The sequence below is a fragment of the Linepithema humile genome, chromosome 4, assembly GCF_040581485.1.
Source record: "Linepithema humile isolate Giens D197 chromosome 4, Lhum_UNIL_v1.0, whole genome shotgun sequence".
NCBI classification, from domain to species: Eukaryota; Metazoa; Arthropoda; class Insecta; order Hymenoptera; family Formicidae; genus Linepithema; species Linepithema humile.
This window is the reverse complement of record NC_090131.1, coordinates 17,903,286-17,923,281: the sequence shown is the minus strand read 5'-3', so window position 1 is coordinate 17,923,281 and position 19,996 is coordinate 17,903,286. Positions and strand designations below refer to the sequence as shown.

The following is a 19,996-nucleotide window of genomic DNA, read 5'->3' as shown; positions in this document are numbered from 1 at the left end:
TCTTGACTCCATTTGGAAAACTAAAAGTCGGGGGGGGGGGGGGGAGTCATAGGTGATGAAATACAATAAAGCCGTTTTAAACTGTCATAAGCAGCGTTTATTTCGTTTCTTAATCAAGTCGGAGCATTTCTTTAAAAAATCATATTCGCGCTTTCGTGATTCGCGGCGAGAACGCGTTTACAATTGTATGGTTTGCGGTCGGAGGGCGGGATGAGGGGAGGACAAATGGTGAAACGATAGCGTATTTTTTTTTTACACGTGGGCCGAACGCGGTCGAATCGTATTCGTAATATTCTTCTCTTCTCTTATATATATTTATATATGTATAACCTGCGGTGTTTCCACGTGAGGAGGAACGCACAGCAACGTGCCTTGTCCCTTCGTTCATTGAAAGAATTCGCTAATCGCGAAGAGGGTAGAGGATGAGAGGATGGAGGGGCGGTTAGGAAGGGACGCGACGAGCATGATTCCTCGCGTAATCGTAATTATGCGGATTATCCATGTATGTATATATTTATAAGTATTTATATATTTATAGTGATGTATGTACGAGTAAGAGATCAAACTTTGCATTGTCGCTTAAATAAAATGAGAAGCCACGTTAATACCCTAAGAACTTAGCATAAACTTACATAAATCGGAGCAGACAGGTGTGTGTATGTGCGTGTGTGTATGTGTTGTGTGTGTGTGTATGTGTTGTGTGTGCTACGTGTATGTGACGGTGTACATTCCCGGTCGGTGAGACGAGATTAGCCGCTGCGAAACATCCGTGGAAAATTCGAACGAGAGATGAGTAAATGTAAAATTCTAGAATTTGTGTAAAAATGCGAGCAGTTCATAATTTACAAGCGTTACTTTAAATATGAATATATGAATATATTCTTTTTCTATTCTAGAATTAAATCCTTCAAATTTTATATTTATCTATAATAAACGAGGAAAAAAAATATCACATAGATGTGAAACGTCACATACAGTACAAAACGATATTACCAACAAAAACGTAAATTCATACGTAACAAAATACAAAATAAGAAACGCGTAATACATAAATGCAAGCGGCAGTAAAATCAAACGCGACCAAAAAATGTTTCGTTCGATCGCAAAAATAAATGCCTTAAAAAAGTGCGAAGAAAATTAAATTATTATTTTATTCTAGCAACATACTATATCATGTTTCTGACACATGCGAACAGTAAAGAAAATTTTGTAGCTATTTACAAACTCCATTAGGCGGTATTAAAATAAAAGTTTCAATCACTAAAAATTTATAAAAAGATCGTTAAGTCAAAGAGATTATCGAAGTATATTATCTCGTTAAAAAATTTTTTTTATTCCACAGCAATAAAAATCCTGATATTAATAACGAGAGTGCGAAGTACACTTTTCCTTCTGATTAATGCTAGGATTAAATAATTGGCTTTAAGCCAATTTTTTTTTTCGTTAGACGTTTCGCAGTGGCATGAACAAATGCTTGTACATTAGCAACTTAAAATATAGGAAAAGTCTTACAGTCGACTAAGTAAAACGATAACTGAAGACATTATCGTAAATTAAACGAACGCCCTTACTCCGGATGGCATCAAGGGCACGAAAGGTGCGCGGAAAAGACGTGCGTGCGAACGAATAATGACCAAGTGCATGTAAGTGCGACGCTCGTACCTGTGCATGAGACACACTCTATGTATGCGTGTGTGTGTGTGCGCGGACCTTCGAATCCACGCAACATAATGGGCAACATGCTTTCGCAATTTTTTCGCAAGGAAGCTTACATACACTTGCAGAAATTGTCACTATACGACAGTCAGGATTGCATTCGCATGTGGACAATTAATTTGTTTTTGTCAGTCAAGAAATACGGTTCGCCATACTTTTATAATACTAAAAAACGCTAAATAATGTTTCATTGCAAAATTTTCCAGATTAAAAGTTCACGGTCGGCTTATCGAAAATAGCTAGCTAGGAACAAACAAGGCAGGCATAGTTCGCGTAATTCGGATTATCCTGAAACTATTTGGAATTATAATCCTGACGGGATTCGAACGCGCGTATTAACTTTTTCATGCACTGTGCACTTTATCGGAGATCGGTTTTGCAATTTTTGTACAACGGGATACCATGAAACAACGAGGGTTAGAGGTAACATCGCATCGATACCATTCAGTCATTCGAGATGCGGGAATGCGCGAACAAAAGCGTGATTCGTCGAGCATATCGCGGACAAAAGTACGTAACATCTCCACGTGGAAGGTATGATATCCAATTTTTCATAGGATCAAAAAAGCAAATTAATCCCATATTCGTAAAACGATATTTTTCGCGAATAATTCGAGAATTTTCGGATGCGAAAAATAATTCAAATTTCCGTCTACATTTGAAGTTAAATTAAAAAATGATCTCTTTAGATCTTCTAAATTTAAAGATAATTTTAAATATATAATAATCTAGCAATTTTATATGATATGTGAAAAATGATCTTCCAACGCAGTCGTTTGTTCCAAACCGCAGTTAGCAAGTAATCGATACATTAGAGATAACGCAGGACGTTAAAATGATGATTTGTGGTTTCTCATGTTACGACTTATGGATTAAAAATATAAATCTCGGATCACATTTTGCTGTCGCTGTGCGACGACGATTCGCAACTACGTAGCTATCACAATATTCGCCGCAATGAGAATAATTAATACGCACTCCGTTCAGCTTTCCGGAATATAAAGCTCTGTATTACTTGGATTATGCGCTTCGATTATGCATAGAATTATGCTAGGAACAAAGCGATACGGTGACATTATTTCAGTAATTACGCCATGAACCTGTTTCGCGACGTATTTCAACGGTAAAAAGGTATGATGCGAGCGTTTAAGAGCTACGGATCCGTAAACGAACGTGAAATTGTGTCGTGCTTGTGTGTATGTGATTGTGTCTGTGTGCATGTCACCAAGTTTATTCTCGCAGGCACGTACATACGTAATCTATAATACATTTCGAGAGCTAGGAAACGGGGTCCAACGCAAAACCCATTTTGGTTACGGTAAAAACTTGAGGCATGTCAGTCACCAATAAGATACACAGTGACCAAGGAACAACGATCATGAATGCTTCGTTGGATGCGAAATAAAAGAAAAGAAAATCACTGCAGGACCGGCTGCACCGCCGTCGGTTAATTTCTACCCTGGTTAACTCAATTTTCTTTCTTAAACTGCATTGTTTTATAGCTACAACCTACAAAAGGACAGTCGATCGCCAACCAGAGTTAGACCGCTCATCCATCTGAAAGTTTCAGTATCGAACGAACAAAAAGAATCACAAAAACGGGTATCGCTAATAAAACTCGAAAGAAGATGTTTAAACTTCTTTCTTCAAAATTACTGAATTTACTTTCAAAGTTTGTTAAAGAATTTAATCGTTGCCAATAAATTTCAATTGCCAATAGATTTTCATATGGTTGAGCAGTCTTCCGATTCGTCGGTGCAGCCGGACCTTAAGCCCCTTTTATGCGTGCGATTTTTCTTATGTATCGCGATACAATAATTATCGAATTTGAGGCAAAAGTATGAAGCAAATAATTTGTATAAGACCCACTTTAAATATGACCGTATTTAAAACGAGCGCAAACTTAATTTTGTGCACTGGATTAATATTAGATATAAATTACACAAAATTGCGTTTAAAATTGAATTCTATTATAAATCATAGTAAAATTATCATATCGCGGACAAGACAAAAATCAATTGCATAAACGAGGCTATACGATGTGCGATCGATTGGTCGTTCCCTTCGGCGATGAGGGTCGCGCATGAGGAAATAAATATACAGCGGGAAACACGTTGTCCTGGTCGCTAAAAATCAGCGATTTTAATCTACTAGCTAACCCGACTTTCGTTCTCCGCTCTTTTATTCTCTTTTTTTCTTATCAGCTATATGATCATTACATTGTCTAAGAGCCGGTTTCATCAGTTAACGCTAACTGTGATTAATCTGATTCTCTTTCTCTGTGTGCACAGAGGGTGTCACCATTGCTGACTTTTTGCTTAGCAAAAATGTCTTATTTGGCAATTAATTTTAATCAACTTGTTCTTTCACAAAAACTTAATTTAATTTTTAATTATCTAAACGTATGTAATAAATAATTGTTAACGTTTCTAAAAAAGGTGACCCCTTTTTACGGTAATTGATGTGACGATTCGAGAGACAGAGAATCGATCAAACCGAGGCCGCAGTTAACCGACACATTCGTGAGCGAAACCGATTCTAAATTCCCGCTTACTTATATGACTTAATACAGTGGCCTGTTCTAAAAGTACCTCTTATCTGCGTCGTTCGTTGCACGCTGCGCACGTGCTTCGCGGATGTACAAATAATGTGGACATCAATGTTTGACGAACGTTCGTTTGTTCAATTTCTTTACGACTAGTCACCGTGTGCGATCGACTCGCGTGTGAGAAAAAAAATGCATCAAATGCGCTCGTCGATCCTAAGTCTGTCGAGCGTATGCACGCCGGCGTGAAAATTCTCGGTCCGAAAATTCCGTTGAATGTGCGACTAACCGGTTAACGACCCGCGATCATCGCTAATCGCCGATCGATCGGGCGACTCGCGCGACCGTCCGCCGCTCCGCGAAAGCAATTTTCCACGCAATTTCCCCGGAATAACCCAGCTGCAGATGGCATCCATCAGATCGTTATTGGTTATTACAGAATAACCGGTCGCATTATAGAATAATACGTCGGTTCTTCGAAGTCGTAAGTGAGCCCGCGTAGCGAAGTCCATTAGGTGCGACGCTAAACGCAACACTGAGCTCGACAATTTAGCGTAAGTGAATGTAAATTATACATTATATCTCGTAATATTATACACGCAACTCGCACTTTATTACTACAGATCGTCTTTAATATTACAAGAATACCGAATAATTGGAAATTTGAATTGAAACATATAGAAGAAGAACTGATAAGCGTATAAAAACAACAAAAGAGATAAGCATTCTTAGCCACGTGATGGAAAAAATTTTTCTATCTCTCAATTTAGGAATTAAATTTTTAAATGGCTGAAAAATGCACTTCCGGCGATTGAGACGCGTAGACAAACATCTTTTTCATACCGATAAAATGCACATCCGCAACTTTAAACTTTGTAGTTCCGCGTTGTAGAGCGTTCACGTAGAGAAAGTTCATGAAGCACGAGCTTTTGGAACTCGGCTTTGGAATACGAGAGCAGGGAGATCTCACGAGTACGAGATTTTCACGCGACGCCATACGCAATCTGGCCCTCTCGCTTCTTCGAAAATGCACACTGGCAAAGTGACGCGATGACATGATTAGGGAATGCACGCGGGGGAAGGGCGGGAGGGAGGGAGGACGGGTCGCGAAGCGAGAGGGTCGCGCTCAACGAACTTCCGAGGCACCTGTCCGCCACAGTATGTACGCACATGTACACGATGTAATGCTAAATCGCGCGTCCCTAACGGTTAATTGTTACGAAAATTCTTAACTATCATACAAACGCTTATACGCAATTATAGTACATATACATTGTTATACGTTAAAAACGTGATACAGTCTCTCGTCGATTTTTTTTTTTACCCCGCGGTCGCTCTTTCTCTCCCTCTCTTTCTCTCTCTCCCACCCTCTCGTTCTCTCGAGTTATCGTTATCACGCGTTCTCTTTCACCGATTCTTCTGCGCTTATATCACTCTGAACGTCTTGCATTCTCGTTCTCGCAGGATAATTAATGGGGTAATCGCACATAAATTGATATAAGAGCATAATATACACAATGCCCCAGATTGGATTCTTTCACCAATTTGGAACTGATTTCTCCCTAATCTCTCATACGTACAATCGCTCGCTCGTTTCTCGCTCGCTTCGCGTTGTCTCGGTGCCGATTTTCTCGCTAAACATATTTCACACCCTGTTTATGCCTGTGATTAAAAGTTTATTTTCGCATTTACTCGAGCCAAAGTTGTCTTCAATCGGCGATATCGTCGATGATTTCCCGAATCGCGTGAGTCTCGCCGAGAACCTTAAAATTCCGTGTGCTGAAATTCCACCGACTGTTTTATGTGTATGATTCACGTTCCGTTAAATATTCAAAGGCGAAATTAATAATTTAAACGACGCTGTGGATCATGCTTGCGTGTAATATCAGGCAACTTAATCAATCATAATTGCAATGTATTACTGAAACCAAAAACTTAGAAACCAAATAACTTGATTTCTAGAACTAGATTTCAAATTGTAGGAGAAATTGATCAAACTAGTACAGTCTAAAGATTTGTTTTATAAATTTTGATAGATAAAATTATTATAAATTAATTAAATTATGAATAAGTATTTATTTATTTATAAATTATTTATAAATTTTATTTATAAGAGTTAAGAGTACTTGAAAAATAAATATTTATTTATAAGTTAAACATACTTGAAAAATAAATTTTATTTATTAATAAATATTTATAAGTTAAAAGTACTTGAAATAGGATTAAAAAGAATAAATTTACCGTGAATTTCATGTGCAATGAGAATGATCCATGCGTTTTTTACGGGTTCTTCGAAAACGCGGTTTCCGGACAATCGGTATATATCCTCGTTTACCTCGAGTCGCAATCTCAACCTTGAAATCGTCCGCGCTTGCATCGTGCTCATTAGAAGCCTAGAGCTATCGCTTATATCTCATTGACGTCAGGACGCGTTGCATGAACGGCGAGAAAAAGCGTCGTTAAATCCAAAGAGCGGAAAGACGAGAAAAAGAGAAAAGGCCGATTATTGCCTCCTAAAGAACGATTCTGTATTGGCTTTTGCGCGATCTTCTCTCGAGATCAGTCGGCGACACGCGAATAGCTTTGCGCCGCAATGTTGCAGTGACAATCGAACGTAAACGTGAATCTCACATGCAGTGAAGCAGTCGGGAGATAAATTAAGTCGGTGACAATTGGATCGTGAATGGTGATTAGTTAACACGTCGAGTGCCACATTGTAACTGTTTGGATGTTATTGATTCAATTTCGGTAGGACAGGATTTACATTATGGAGGCAATAATGTCCCAGTCGAGAAACGCAACCTCACAATGTAGTAATTTACTCGATCAATGTATATCGTAATTTTCCAACGCACTGAAAAAATGTTTGATTGCATCGTGATTGAAAGTTAAACGCAACACGGCTATCTCGCGAGGCCAGAACACAATTTATACCGAACAAAAATAAAACGGAGAAAAGATCCGCTATCTATTGGAAAGCAATGAGCATACAAATTTCGACATTGCAATTAATTATAATTTGTTAAAAATGAAATATTAGAAAGATTGATTGTGTATTATGACGTCGGTATTGCATAGAATTTTTACGAGTCAGAGCTTTCCATTCATTCTGGACCGAATGATCATTTATTATCTTCAGTTAGCGCTCGAGATTTTCGTTCTTTTTTTTTTATTTCCTTCATCACGCGAGCAGCGTTGTAATGCACAACAGTTTAGAAATTCTTTCGCAAAAATATGTCCCTAATTAATGCGAAGGTATTTACGTATTTGCAGCATTTAATTACCATTAAATTAATATAGCAATGTATCACGTGTCTATATATGTATATATACAGCATGCTTAAGCGCCTCCACATTACTGGAGTGCAATCTTATTTAATGCACAATGGTGGTGTATTTGCATGGAAAATTAGCGAATTGTCGCCGGCACTCCACGTGTTAATTCGCAAGAAACGCGGATAAACGGAGACTAGGTTCGCGCAAATGAGCCAGCTTGTAAAGAAAGCGTGGCGCCTATCTAACAAAGCTATCGGCAGTGGTAGCGACGATCGGTCTCAGCGCGGCAAATCATCGGCCTAAGTATTGCGCTAAGATACGTGTTATACCGCTGAGACCGGTCAGTACATTTCTTTTTTTTTTTTTTTTCTTTCCTTTCTTTTGATCGGTTTCCGGGACTTGGCGGAGTTGCGACGGATTGTGGTTACTTTTCCGGGATCTGGTGGAGCGCCGATTATAAAATCATTAAAGGCAACATATAGCCATTGTGTTTTCCAATGAAATTACTTCGCCGATACGATTCTCTCGGTGTCCGACATAATCACTTTATCGTGGACGAATTGAGGACTTACAAGATAATATTGCTGAGAAATGAAAAAAGTCTACATTATCATTCCTGCATATTGCATACGCGTACAAAATATATTCGGATATAAGTCCCTCACGTTTTGAATTAATTCCCGGGGATGAAGGGATCAACAGAACAGAGACGTAAACTCGAAATTCACGTTCACGTCGCGAGGATCGTCTCGTGTTTACCATCGCTAGACCTGCTGTACTCAAAAGCAGCATCGATGCCCGGTATTTTTGCTCGCTCGGTCGTCGAAAAGAGGACAGGTATCGATCGTGAAATATACGAGGCTCAATCGTGCCGATATTCTGATTATTTATAAGAATATTTGAAGAAAGTACGGCATCGGCATACCCGCTCTTTATACGCCGACGGAGCGAAAGAGCAAAGGGCATCGATATTTTCGCGAACACTCCTATCTACGACGAGATTAAGCCACATCGCACTTCACAAACTCATTTATCGGTACTCCTCGATGTAACGTAACACGTACTTTTTACACACATGTATAATATATATATATATATATATATATTTATATATTTATCTACATTCGTTAGAGTATAAATCCCAGTACGTCTAAGCTCCATATCACAAAGACACATGCCGTTCGGTATCACGATTTTTAACCGCCGCCGATTCGCCCTTTTTTTTCTTCCGAGCTTAATCGACTTCGCCGCTGTTCGCTGCTGTCATTGCCGGTGCCCCTTTCGCCGCTTTCAACCTTTCTTTTCGTGTTTCCCTTCGCGCTTCTCCTTCGTCGCCGTCTCGTCACTCATCCACGCTCGGTTCTTACGACTTCCCGCCGCGCACATTTTGCTCGACTAAATTTAGCGATTTCGCATCACCGGAGTCATCGCCAAGCGCGCGGTTGCATTGTTCGCAGACCGCACGCTATTGTGTTCTGAAAGCTACTCTGATTGCTTGGCGATTAAATAGTTTGCCACAAAGTAGCGCTTGAAATAACTCGGGAAAATCAATAACAATGGTAAGATGGGAAATGGTGTTTAAAGTGCGTCACTATGCGATGAAGATGTTATTGAAAAATTGAGGCATGTTAGTTTTGCATTATCATTAGTATATTTATACTTGCATGAAATTACATAAAAGCAATCAATTATCAATGTCACATAGAACCGAGTTGTATTTTGTTCTTCGTCTAAATAAACAAAAAAAATTTAGAAACCGCTGCTTAGATTTCTGGAAAAAAAAAAAACATTAAAAATACATTTAGGTTTACTTCCTTATGCAAATGCGACTAATTGAAAAATTTTCTACTTGTAATTTTAATTATTATTCATGCATAAATTCATATGCTGAGTATTCGGATATTTTTTACTTCAAAGTTATGTAAATATCATCACATTTTTTGCTTTAGAAGATTGTAAAAGTAACTTTTCAATTTTATTATGTACATGTAAATATGTAGACTACATGTACATGTAGATTTTATGGTATATTGCATATCATATATATTACATATCATATGTATTATATATCACACAACTATATACAATAAATATTATAGTATATAGCATATAACTACATTATATATTATAGTATATATACTATAATATATATATTGTATTATTATTTATATATTGTAGTATATATATATATGCATATAATATATACTATATACAAAGCTGTCTATTTATGAGCGGATCTATGAGGTACCGATAATAGCGCGGAACTAAAGTGGTCGCAGGATCCCCGTGTCATTCACCCCGCGTGAGAACGAGAAATCCCTTTTATTTTCGGATACAGCTCTTTGTCGGACGTCCTTTAAACCGGATTTCGCGCTGTGAAACCCTACCGAACGTGTCCGCTGAAGAAAAGAACGAGATAGACGGGTCGGTGCGCGAAAAATGCAATTTTCACGTCTCGCGTGTGATAATAACGAAGGGAAATAAGTCGCATCCGAACGAGCCGTCGCGCCGATTAAATATACGCAGCAGTCCGCACTCGCGGGAGTAATAAGCGCCGGGAGGAGAATGCAGGGGGGGAAATTAACCCAGTTAGCCCGAGAGAGGACGAGAAGTGCGAAGTTAACAAACCAAGCGCGATTCTTCTCGTCTCGTAAATTGCGCGTATAAACGTCGCAAGTGAAGTATAAACGTAGCCGTGTAGGTACGACATATTTCCTCGGCGTTTCCCCCGACGAAAATTCTCGCGGCGAGTGCTCGCTTTTGATTAAGCTTCCTGCTTCAGAACTGACTGAACTTCGAAAAACGTTAGAACCGTAACGAGTGTTTATAATTCATCATTGGCGCCTCGCGACAAGCGGAATATTCGTTCGCCGTTTGTACTCGTGGACCTCCGTAATGAACAATGTAGGAAAGCCCCTTGGTTGTCTTCGGATCACGGAGAAATAGAATCGCGGACTTTCAATTACAATGGTAAGAAAAGAGCCAATTGTGTGGACGCGCGTAATTAACTGTCATAATTAAAAGTATTGTCAAGAGCATGAAACCCAGGAAATCTCTCGGTCAACTTCCTACAATTCCAATTACAGTAAATAATTGCACGTGTAATCAAATTGCCTAAAATTTTGAATCTTAAATACATACAATTTATAAAAAAAGATTCACAAAAATTAAAAATTATCGTATTCTTTTACATTTATATAATATTCCTTGTGCAATACAGTCTGATTAATCAAGCCCGGCGACGTGTCGATGATATGAAAAGATGATGCATATATTTTACGTTCGAATTGAACTGCATCTTTCTAATCCGCGAAAAAACAGCTGATTACGAACAATCAGTGTACTTTTTCACGTCTTTCGGGATCTCAATCTTACAGACCAAATTACGCTATTCAGTCGAGCATATGCTCCCTCTTTATTAGATTGCGCCTCTCGCGAACGAGAATCGCTATACCCTGCGCTGTCGTCGCCGACGGCGTCGCGACGCTGCGTCAATACATCTAAAGCATCATGTCGCGTACGTCGTATCGAACCGTCGAGGTTCCCTGGCTTCCCTTGGCACAATGACCTCCAAGACCGCTACCGTGCACCGCGGCTATGAGAAATAATCGACGACAATTGCGCATTAATCCATAATTCGCGAATCGGGACTTATGTAAATTCGCAGCCAATCGACGATTCCGTCCTAAATCAGCTGAGTACCAGCGATCGATTCGGTTGTCGTCTTATTTCGAGGTAGTCGATGTGCCGGCATGCCGAGAAAATATGACGATAGGAATGAACAAGAAACGAATGATTTCGTACATTTCGCATTGTAATAAATTTGATAGTAATATCTACATGTCTCTATCCGCTTAGTCGATGAATCGATTTGTTATACCGATTTGAAATGTCACTTGGCAAACTCGGCTTTGCGTTTTGTTCGGACAAACGGTGTTGCAAAATACAGTCAAGCAAACGAGCATGAATGAGTGCGTTCTGAATATCTCTTTCTCTCGTAAAGAACAATTTGTTCACATTGTTTTAAAACAATCACACATTGAATCGCTTCGTATTTCATGCACGAGAATTTCCGATCCGTTATTAGAGTCCTTAAAATATTGTCGTAGCGGAAATTCGATCGCATATTTTCACGGCGAAAGCAATGGCAGCAGGAATAAATCCCGTAACGAGCGGACCAGAGAGCAACGCGAAGCAACGTGTCGTCGAGGTTGAAGGTATTCAAAATACCGACTTAAAATCCGCGAGGCGTGAAACAATTATAATGCCGGCAACGAGTCATTTTTTTAAATTATTGCTACTTCCGCAAGTAGGATTTTCGCGTTCGTCGGAATTGGTATTTCGAACTCGAGCAACTTGACGAATAACATTCAGCGCGATTTTTCGAAAGAAGTGTTTTCCAAAAATTTTGGAAAAACTTTTTTTTCTACGCGCCTCGTGAAGAAGAAATTTAGTTCTCTTCGACGGATTATAATTTTATTTCACGACCCATTTAGAACTAGCCTCGACTGTAGAAACGCAACGCGTGAATCACAGCGGTGAATCCGAGATCTATGATGAGAGACGGCCACCCTTTCTCTCGACCTTAAGTAAAACCTCCCTAAACGACAAGTCGAAACGACGCGGGTCAGACGTCGCCCGAAAAGCAGGCAATAAGCCACAGCCGAGTTTTTGAGTCGGGTGATCGAAACCGGATCATCCTCATCCTTGTATTTACGTATCCTTTCTGCGTGTGAACCGCGCGATCAATTCCAAACTAAAGACTCGTCAGCAACAGCGCCGCGAACGACGGTGAGCGAGCCGGAGAGAGGAGAAAGGACGGCCCCGCGTCTCGGCCTATCGTCTCAGGTCCTCGAGGATCTCCTGAACCGCCGGATGCAACGACAGCACCAGCCGGCTGGAGCCGCCCGAGGAGCCGTGAGAGCTGTAATTGTCATGTGACGCGCCGTTGTTGTTGTGCTGTTGCTGCTGCTGTTGCTGCGCCTGTTGCGGGTGCGGCTGACGACCGCGCTGCGACTTGCCGACGGTGGTCGCGCCATCGACAGAATTGAGCGACTGATGACTGCTGCTCTGGTTCGCCCGGTGATTTCCGTGCAGCTGAGACTCGGACAAGCAGTCGTAGGAGCCGAGCGAATAACGATCAAAAATCGTCACCGGTAGCTCGCTCGCGCGCTCTCTCTGCTGCTGGCTCTGCCGCTCCGCTTTGCTCGAGGGAATGTCGCCGGTCGAGGCGTTGTTACCGCTCTGGAGCTGGCTGTTGGTCTTGCTGGAGCTTCGGCTGCTGATGGAGTTGAGCGACTGGTGGCCGCTGCTGCTCAGTCCCGCCGCCGCCACCCAATTGCTGCCGTAGTAATTCGCGCAAGTGGACACTATGTCCTCCATCAAACGATTGTTGTATTCGAAACCGCCTCGTTGTTGACTCGTCGTTTTACTCGCGGAGATGTTGTCGGTAGTATTGTTGCCGCTTTGCAAATTGTTGGTCTTGCTCGAGGAACTTCTGCCGCCGCCGCCGCCGCCGCCGCCGCCGCCGCCGCCGCCACCGCCACCACCGCCGACGGAGTTGAGCGACTGGTGGCCACTGTTCAATCCTCCCGCCGTGCCCCAAGTGCCGCCGTGCAACTGAGACCCGCTTATGTACGAACCGCCGTAACCCGCATAAGTGGACGCCATTTCCTCGATTTCCCCTCTGCAGCGATTTCTGTGGACTTCCCTCTGTGGACCCGTCGCCTTGCTCGCGATATCGTCGTTGGTGTTGTTGCCGCTCTGTAGATTGTTGGTTTTGCTAGAACTCCTGCTGCCGGACGCGGACGTTCTCAGTGTGGAACCGCCGGTGGTCGCGGGCTGCGCCGACGTCACCGCCGGTAGCGTGTCGTTCTTGTCGCCTGGCGGCCTGGGCAACCGGCGGCGCAGCCACGGATGCCTGAGCGCCTTGTTCGGCGTCATCCGAAACTCTGGCTCCCACACGAGACACCGTTTGATAAAGTCCAGGAACAGCACGTCGTCGCAACCCTTCAGGGCGCGTTCGAGATCGTGCGAGCCCGGCGGACCGCGCAGCTTCCCTCGTCTCGACAGACCCCCGCTTAGCACTGTCGTGCCGTCCGGCATCGCCGTCGCGGTGCAGTACTTCGGGTAGCCCTTCGAGCTGATGAACTGCCGCGACCGCTTCGAGTTCTGCAGCAGCCGCTGCGGCGGCATGCCCAACATCTCGATAATGCACGCCAGTTGGTCCGCCTCGTCCTCGCCCGGCAGCAGCGGGAAACCGGTAAACAGCTCCGCGAGGATGCAACCGAGGCTCCACATGTCAATCGGCATGCCATACCTTGCGCCCAGTATCACTTCCGGTGCACGATAGAAGCGACTCTGTATGTAAGTATACACCCGCTGGTTCTCGTAACAGCTCGAGCCAAAATCTATCACCTGAAACATGCGAAATAGTTTCGTTAATTAGTAAATTATTAATTTGATTAAATCATTATATATTGGAAGAAATAGGAAGGTAAGTCGAGGAACTCGGTTGCATTTCTCGTATACACAGTTTGACAAAAAAAATCGATCTTAAAACAAGCTGAAGCCAATGAAATTTTAATCGAGAGATAAAGAAATTATATATATAGTTACAATATAAGAATCATTTATTTAGCAAACGTTATATACAGACTAATATTTTATAAAACCAAATGTCACGGACTTTAAATCACTTTATCGAAGAACGTCTTTTGTAAATCAAACTTGTTATGTCGTTAGTTTTAGCAGATTTTAAAAATCCGAAAGTAAACGTTATTTATTTCATAGAAAAACACAAACTAAAATATTATCGAAAGGTATAGAATCTTCACTATCGATTTTTTTTATATTCGACATGACATTATGCGTCATGTCGCAATATATGCGCACAGTGAGATATATTTACTCGTGAGAATCGATCAAGTCGTATAAAAGCTCGAGTTCGTTAATAATTTCTACACTCAAGTGGCAGTAGAGCAGCGACGAAATGGGATACACCTCGGATACACGCGTTCGAATATATCTGTTTCGTCGTAAATGATGCACGTGGCCCGCGTAAAGTAAGACTCGTATATCGTTTACGACGCACCTGGCTGCAAACGTGTCAAAATAACGGTCTGATAATTTTATACCTTCTGTTTACTGAATGTAATGCATTCCAATCACAATATGCATCGCTGCATAATCGCGTACTTAAAAAGGAATACATTTGCAAACATCACGATGCGCACGATAGGTTATATTCTGTAAAATATTTCTCTTCATTTTCAATTTAATTAATACATTTAAATTATAACATATTTTTCGTTTAATAATATTTTCGTTTGCTAAAATTAATGTTAAAATTACTGGTTGACACATTTTTCTGAAATTATTACGCTTTATACGTTTTTCCAAGGGATAATAATAAATGTACAAAGATAATGAAAAAGATTGCACCGACGAACATTTGCAATTCAAATGATAATCCATGCCTCCTGGCCTACTTTAATATTTCGGGTAACATCGCCTCTTTCGCGCGAATGTAGCGAACAGAAATGGCGCGTTGGAGATTGTCCAGGATTCAGCCGGCTCGCTTTAGATTTGGCTACTCGGTCGAGGTGCGCGACTTCAATGAACTATAATTCTCGACGATCAATATCCAATACGCGACCTCCAGTGAAATCTCCGCCTAAAAATACTGTCTTCGTGAATCGAGAAACCGATGTGCCAGACGTTGCTACGGATACGTTTGCACGTTGTTAGAAATATAACTCTAAACCGAGAAAAAACTTTCTGAATTAAAACTATATATAAAAAGTTTCTTTCTCCTTTTTGCTCCGTTTGCTTAACAAATAAGAAATTAGGATTCGTAAAACTTTTAGCAAGTAATAGGAGGAAACAATTTTCATATGTAGATAAATTCTCTTTCGTAACTGCGACCGGAAATACATAGAAATTCTAACAATAACACGATTTATCACACAGCTCATTATAGAAACTGTCCATAATATGTTAGATATCTCCCTAATTAGGTTTCCCATTACATTTTCTGGCTTAAGGTGAAACGGGAAGAATCCGCGACGAAAAGAAAGGAGGAAAGAATTATCTGGAACGTCCTCGTATATCCTGCTCGGTGGTTATTGCGCGAAATGATGAGCAGGAGAAAATAATCCGCCATTAATCAAGAACCATAACCATGAAGGCATAATTCGGTGTGCAGCGTATATTTTCTGTATCAGTAGAAAGTCCGCTTTCCAGTGCGCGCTTCGGAGTGATATAGACGCTACACTCGACTAAGTTATGTCTGCAGGAAGAGATATTATAGGAAATTGCCTTTTAAAAAAAATTAATTGCTTTCTATTTCATAATAACGCCGCCGATAAATTTCTTCCAATAATTTACGGCGCATTGGGGAAGTAGGTGGTCGAGTCTTAATTATATCTTCGAATCGATGAATGAGTCAGTTTTTGGCAGGGCCGAGCAATGAATTTGAAAAATGGCTCTGTTTATCGCGTACCCGAATTTCCCTGTTTTATTTGACCCCGTGACAAATACGTAAGCAGCTTCCACGGTGCGCGTCAGCATGGCTAAGCGTTTAGGTTGATCGATTTTAAAAGGCGATCGACCGGCTGCGCGAAAGTTTTTGTAGAATACTTTCGGCGGAAGTAGTGGCTACACAGAGATATCTCAGATCAATTTATCTCTGTAAAATTAGCATCCTATTTTCGATATAATTGATAGAGTTCTGGCACTTATCCAAAGAGATGTAGAATTTCCGATACACATCAGTGTTTTAGCGAATATTTGTTTAACATGCGACATGCGCAAAACATTTTAGATAAATTGACAAAAATTTAATTTGCAACCTTTTCGATACTTTTTTTTATTTAATTTTGTTTTAAAAATGTCTCTCATTAACCTTTCTCGTTTCGGTGCATATTTACTATGACTTCTAATAATATATTCACCCCTGCATATGTACAGCTGCAACAATGTAGGACTTCCGTAGGGAACGTGGCTAAAGAGTTACGAGAGCTCATCCTGAATTTATGTACATGTTGTCACAAATATTTATAAAGAATCGCACAACGCATATAAGATCATAAAATTTTGCATGAAACTTCGCATTCAGCTTATTAATAAAAGAATCACTTTTCTAACCTCATGTTCGTGAACCTAGCATATCATTTTCCAGCAGATCAAAAATAAAAGAGAGTTCTTGTCGCATGCAGTCGAGTTCTATAGTTCCTTATAGTTTTTAGTAATAGTTCTGGTAATTTTATCCAAAAAAACACCAATCGAAAAAATGATCTGCTAACTTCCCGTAGCAGATCATTTTCTAGCAGATCAAAAATAAAAGAGAGTTCTTGTCGCATGCAGTCGAGTTCTATAGTTCCTAATAGTTTTTAATGATAGTTCTGGTGATTTTATAAAAAAAAACACCGATCGAAAAAAATGATCTGCTACGGAAAGTTAGCAGATAAAAAATAGAGGACACTGAACATATATGTGATATGCTGGCCGTATATTGATAGTTCTGTTGATAATTAAAGAATTTTCGTGTAGTTCTGAGCCAGTACATTGCTTTTCCAAAGAGTTCTGACGACTAAAATAATTAGAAAATTTTTTAACAATTATTTTACCCGAAAAACACGCATTTTTGTACATATATGTGATATGCTGGCCGCATATTGATAGTTCTGCTAAAAATTAGACAGTTCTCTTCTAGTTCTGGGCGAGTACATTGCTTTTCCAAAAAGTTCTGACGACTAAAATAATTAGAAAATTTTTTAAACAATTATTTTACCCGAAAAACACGCATTTTTGAGTATATGTGTGATATGCTGGCCGTATATTGATAGTTCTGTTAATAATTAAAGAGTTTTCGTGTAGTTCTGGGCAAGTACATTGCTTTTCCAAAGAGTTCTGACGACTAAAATAATTAGAAAATTTTTTAAACAATTAATTTACCCGAAAAACGCGCATTTTTGAGCATATGTGTGATATGCTGGCCGCATATTGATAGTTCTGCTAAAAATTAGACAGTTCTCTTCTAGTTCTGGGCGAGTACATTGCTTTTCCAAAAAGTTCTGACGACTAAAATAATTAGAAAATTTTTTAAACAATTATTTTACCCGAAAAACACGCATTTTTGAGTATATGTGTGATATGCTGGCCGTATATTGATAGTTCTGTTAATAATTAAAGAGTTTTCGTGTAGTTCTGGGCAAGTACATTGCTTTTCCAAAGAGTTCTGACGACTAAAATAATTAGAAAATTTTTTAAACAATTATTTTACCCGAAAAACACGCATTTTTGAGTATATGTGTGATATGCTGGCCGTATATTGATAGTTCTGTTAATAATTAAAGAGTTTTCGTGCAGTTCTGGGCAAGTACATTGCTTTTCCAAAGAGTTCTGACGACTAAAATAATTAGAAAATTTTTTAAACAATTAATTTACCCGAAAAACACGCATTTTTGAGCATATGTGTGATATGCTGGCCGTATATTGATAGTTCTGTTAATAATTAAAGAGTTTTCGTGTAGTTCTGGGCGAGTACATTGCTTTTTCAAAGAGTTCTGACGACTAAAATAATTAGAAAATTTTCGGGGAGTAGCTTCGGGGAGTAGAGAAGGACAGACATATATGTTGCGAAAATGCGTGTTTTTCGGGTAAAATAATTGTTTAAAAAATTTTCTAATTATTTTAGTCGTCAGAACTCTTTGAAAAAGCAATGTACTCGCCCAGAACTACACGAAAACTCTTTAATTATTAACAGAACTATCAATATACGGCCAGCATATCACACATATGCTCAAAAATGCGTGTTTTTCGGGTAAATTAATTGTTTAAAAAATTTTCTAATTATTTTAGTCGTCAGAACTCTTTGGAAAAGCAATGTACTCGCCCAGAACTACACGAAAACTCTTTAATTATTAACAGAACTATCAATATACGGCCAGCATATCACACATATACTCAAAAATGCGTGTTTTTCGGGTAAAATAATTGTTTAAAAAATTTTCTAATTATTTTAGTCGTCAGAACTTTTTGGAAAAGCAATGTACTCGCCCAGAACTAGAAGAGAACTGTCTAATTTTTAGCAGAACTATCAATATGCGGCCAGCATATCACATATATGTACAAAAATGCGTGTTTTTCGGGTAAAATAATTGTTAAAAAATTTTCTAATTATTTTAGTCGTCAGAACTCTTTGGAAAAGCAATGTACTGGCTCAGAACTACACGAAAATTCTTTAATTATCAACAGAACTATCAATATACGGCCAGCATATCACATATATGTTCAGTGTCCTCTATTTTTTATCTGCTAACTTTCCGTAGCAGATCATTTTTTTCGATCGGTGTTTTTTTTTATAAAATCACCAGAACTATCATTAAAAACTATCAGGAACTATAGAACTCGACTGCATGCGACAAGAACTCTCTTTTATTTTTGATCTGCTAGAAAATGATCTGCTACGGGAAGTTAGCAGATCATTTTTTCGATTGGTGTTTTTTTGGATAAAATCACCAGAACTATTACTAAAAACTATAAGGAACTATAGAACTCGACTGCATGCGACAAGAACTCTCTTTTATTTTTGATCTGCTGGAAAATGATATGCTAGGTTCACGAACATTCTAACCTCACAATGTTTTTTAAAGCAAAGAAAAAAATCGAAATCCAGACACTATTCAAACGAAATGTGAGAATTCCGTATTTTAACTTACAATCATCTCTAGCTGCTGCGGTAGCTTTCTTTTCTTCTCAAGTAACCGCAGAAAAGGAAGCGCTGCCTTCACGAAAGGGCAGTCAGAGGCCATCCGACGTCGAGCCGTTTTATCGTGCCTTGTGAAATGAGATATGAGAAGGGGAGAATGTTTATTCGCGGTTTCCCTCTCGTTCCGCGTCGCGCGCGAGAACGGCGATAAAAGGAGGAGGCTCATTCCCCTAATTGGAACGCGCGCCAGTTTCGCTTCCGAGGTAACAGGTGGTGCCTATACATGCCACTTATTCGCACAACGTTCTATGCAGGCTTGAGAACAATTTTTTACCGTATCTTTTACTTTCTTTACAACGACATTCCTATTTATGTCCTTTTGAACTCTGCTTATTCTGAGAATATAATACAAGAATGCCCTATAAATTTTTTATCCTAAATGGATAGAATTATATTAGGATCCTAAATCCTAAAATAATACCCTAACCCTAATCCTAAAAAGGATCATTGGCTTTCTGTTGTTTAACATAATAGCCACATCACAATGAGGTTAATGTCCTCGCATTATTACACAAATACAGTTTAATACATTACACAATACATAGTCTATTTTCAATGAATTATAAATACAATATTATATAATCACGTATCATATTCATTATAAATAGTAGATCAATATCATTAATAGATAAAACAATAATTAATAATAATAATTAATCACTAATATTAGCAATCGTATAGTTTTA

The 19,996-nt window shown here is 39.6% G+C and overlaps 2 protein-coding genes across 2 annotated transcripts in view; one reads left to right on the top strand and one right to left on the bottom strand.

Moving 5' to 3' along the window:
• The window catches only part of LOC105670880 (microtubule-associated proteins 1A/1B light chain 3A-like), a 63,197-nt gene that overhangs the window by 11,989 nt on the left and 31,212 nt on the right, over positions 1 to 19,996 (top strand). The gene's annotated exons all lie outside the window — the stretch shown is intronic.
• The window catches only part of LOC105670879 (dual specificity tyrosine-phosphorylation-regulated kinase 2), a 47,071-nt gene continuing 27,149 nt past the window's right edge, over positions 75 to 19,996 (bottom strand). The window contains exon 2 of the mRNA XM_012364611.2: positions 75 to 13,954. Coding sequence (XP_012220034.2) covers positions 12,374 to 13,954 — 1,581 coding nt within the window. The 3' untranslated portion in view covers positions 75 to 12,373. The remainder of the gene's footprint in view (positions 13,955 to 19,996) is intronic.